We start from the raw sequence: 1,699 nt of genomic DNA on the forward strand, positions 1-1,699 counted from the left end.
GACCAACTTTTGATTTTAGCCGCGCACCGCCCGTTGATAATTATATTTATGGACTTACTACTAGCTGGTTCTAAAATACGTAATGTACCCCCTCTGTCCTAAAATATAAGAACGTTTTTAACACTACACTAGTGTCAAAAACGTTCTTATATTATGGGATGGAGGGAGTAAATATTGCGACATGGGAAGCGACGCTGTCGGGTTCATATTTGAAACGTGATTTTGTAATTATCAAAAATATATACATTACCCTCACAAAAATATGCTTTGGAGGAAAAACACGGAGCGAAAGTTCAATTTTGGAAGATGCCGCAAAACCAAACCAAACCTAACCGAACCATTTCAGGCCGATCCTTAACTGCTATGGTAAAGCTGGTAAGAACTGACGCGGCGTAGTAGATGGTAAAAAAATTCCAACACAGCCTACACCGTAGTCGGCAATGGTAATCTGTCCGTCGCCATTTGTCACTAACAGTGATGGTGTCCAGTCAAGTTCTACGCTTGGTCCATCTCTTAACCCCAGGAAATCAAGATGCAATACGGAAGCTTTTCGTGGAGCATCCACAGATTAGGGCCAAATCCAGCTCCCCGGTGCAGTTATTCAGGACTTCGTCAACCCTGTGATGCACCTTTTGACTACTTTTCAGCACAAGATCAACACACAGGAGATGCATCCACACAAAAGGTAACAAACAAATTAAAAGTGAGCTATATAAGAAATAGTCGCATACTCCAGGCTAGCAAATTACATGATTCTCATCTTGTTCTTGGTATAGACATCAGGACTCTGATGCGGTCACTCGGTGAGGACGATCACGTTCTTTCATCATTTTCCTCTTAACATCTTTTCGTAGTCGGGATCTCGCCGATTGGCAAGTGGAGAGGGTCGCTTCTCACCTCTGGCCAAATGGTTGCATATCAACATATCATCTTCTTGCAAAAAGATATGAAATGCTTTTGAGTGTTGGAGGAAAAGTAGCCCACATATATAGTACAAAAATAACCACCGAATACCAGGTCCGTTGGATGCGAGGTTATCAACAATGATACTCCCTCCGGTTCGAAATACTCGTCGCGCTGGTCAATTTGCAAAAACACCCACCCCTTTATTCCGACACAACAAGCGATCCTCGCCGCTGCTCTCGCCCCCTCCCGTGACTCTGCTTGCTCCGCCGCGCCATCGTCGGCCTCCGTGCAGCTCGCCCGCGCCTTCCTCCCGCTCCCTCCTCCCTGCGTAGCTCCTCCGCCCCCTTCTCTACGCAGCTCGCCCGCTCCCTCCTCCGGCTTACTCCTCTGCGTAGCTCCCCCTCTCACTCCATTGGGAAAAATGGCATCTTTCTCCTCTGCAGAACACAGCGCCGCCTAGCACTTCGCCATGGACGCGCTCAGCTTCGTGGTACCGCGGATCCTCCTCTTCGCTGTCACCCACGGCTCCGGGGTGTTCATAATGCCCTGCCACATCCCGCAAGGGCTCCGGGGTGGCTGGAGATCTGTGGCGGTGGAGGGGATCGTGCTGTCACCTCGCCGGACGGCTACAAGAAGGTCACCATATGAAGACCGCCTTCTTCATCACCGCTCTAGGTACTGCCAATTTTCATCATGGAAAAGTTTTTCTGCAATTTCTGCAATTTTGTACAGAGTACTGGGGTACAGTAGCTCTTTTTTTGCCTGAAAGAGCATCAACCATGGCTGCAATTTT

General features: G+C 48.3%; 1 protein-coding gene across 3 annotated transcripts in view; it reads right to left on the reverse strand.

The window, feature by feature from the left end:
- Nucleotides 1-766: 766 nt before the first annotated feature.
- The window catches only part of LOC123161006 (pentatricopeptide repeat-containing protein At1g11290, chloroplastic), a 9,112-nt gene continuing 8,179 nt past the window's right edge, over nt 767-1,699 (reverse strand). The window contains exon 2 of one of the 3 annotated variants that reach the window (XM_044578855.1): nt 767-899. In XM_044578855.1, coding sequence (XP_044434790.1) covers nt 827-899 — 73 coding nt within the window. In that variant the 3' untranslated portion in view covers nt 767-826. Of the gene's footprint in view, nt 934-1,699 lie in introns of all 3 variants that reach the window. The other 2 variants (XM_044578858.1, XM_044578856.1) reach the window with 2 other exon arrangements.

This window comes from Triticum aestivum, chromosome 7B (assembly GCF_018294505.1).
Source record: "Triticum aestivum cultivar Chinese Spring chromosome 7B, IWGSC CS RefSeq v2.1, whole genome shotgun sequence".
Classification (NCBI taxonomy): domain Eukaryota; kingdom Viridiplantae; phylum Streptophyta; class Magnoliopsida; order Poales; family Poaceae; genus Triticum; species Triticum aestivum.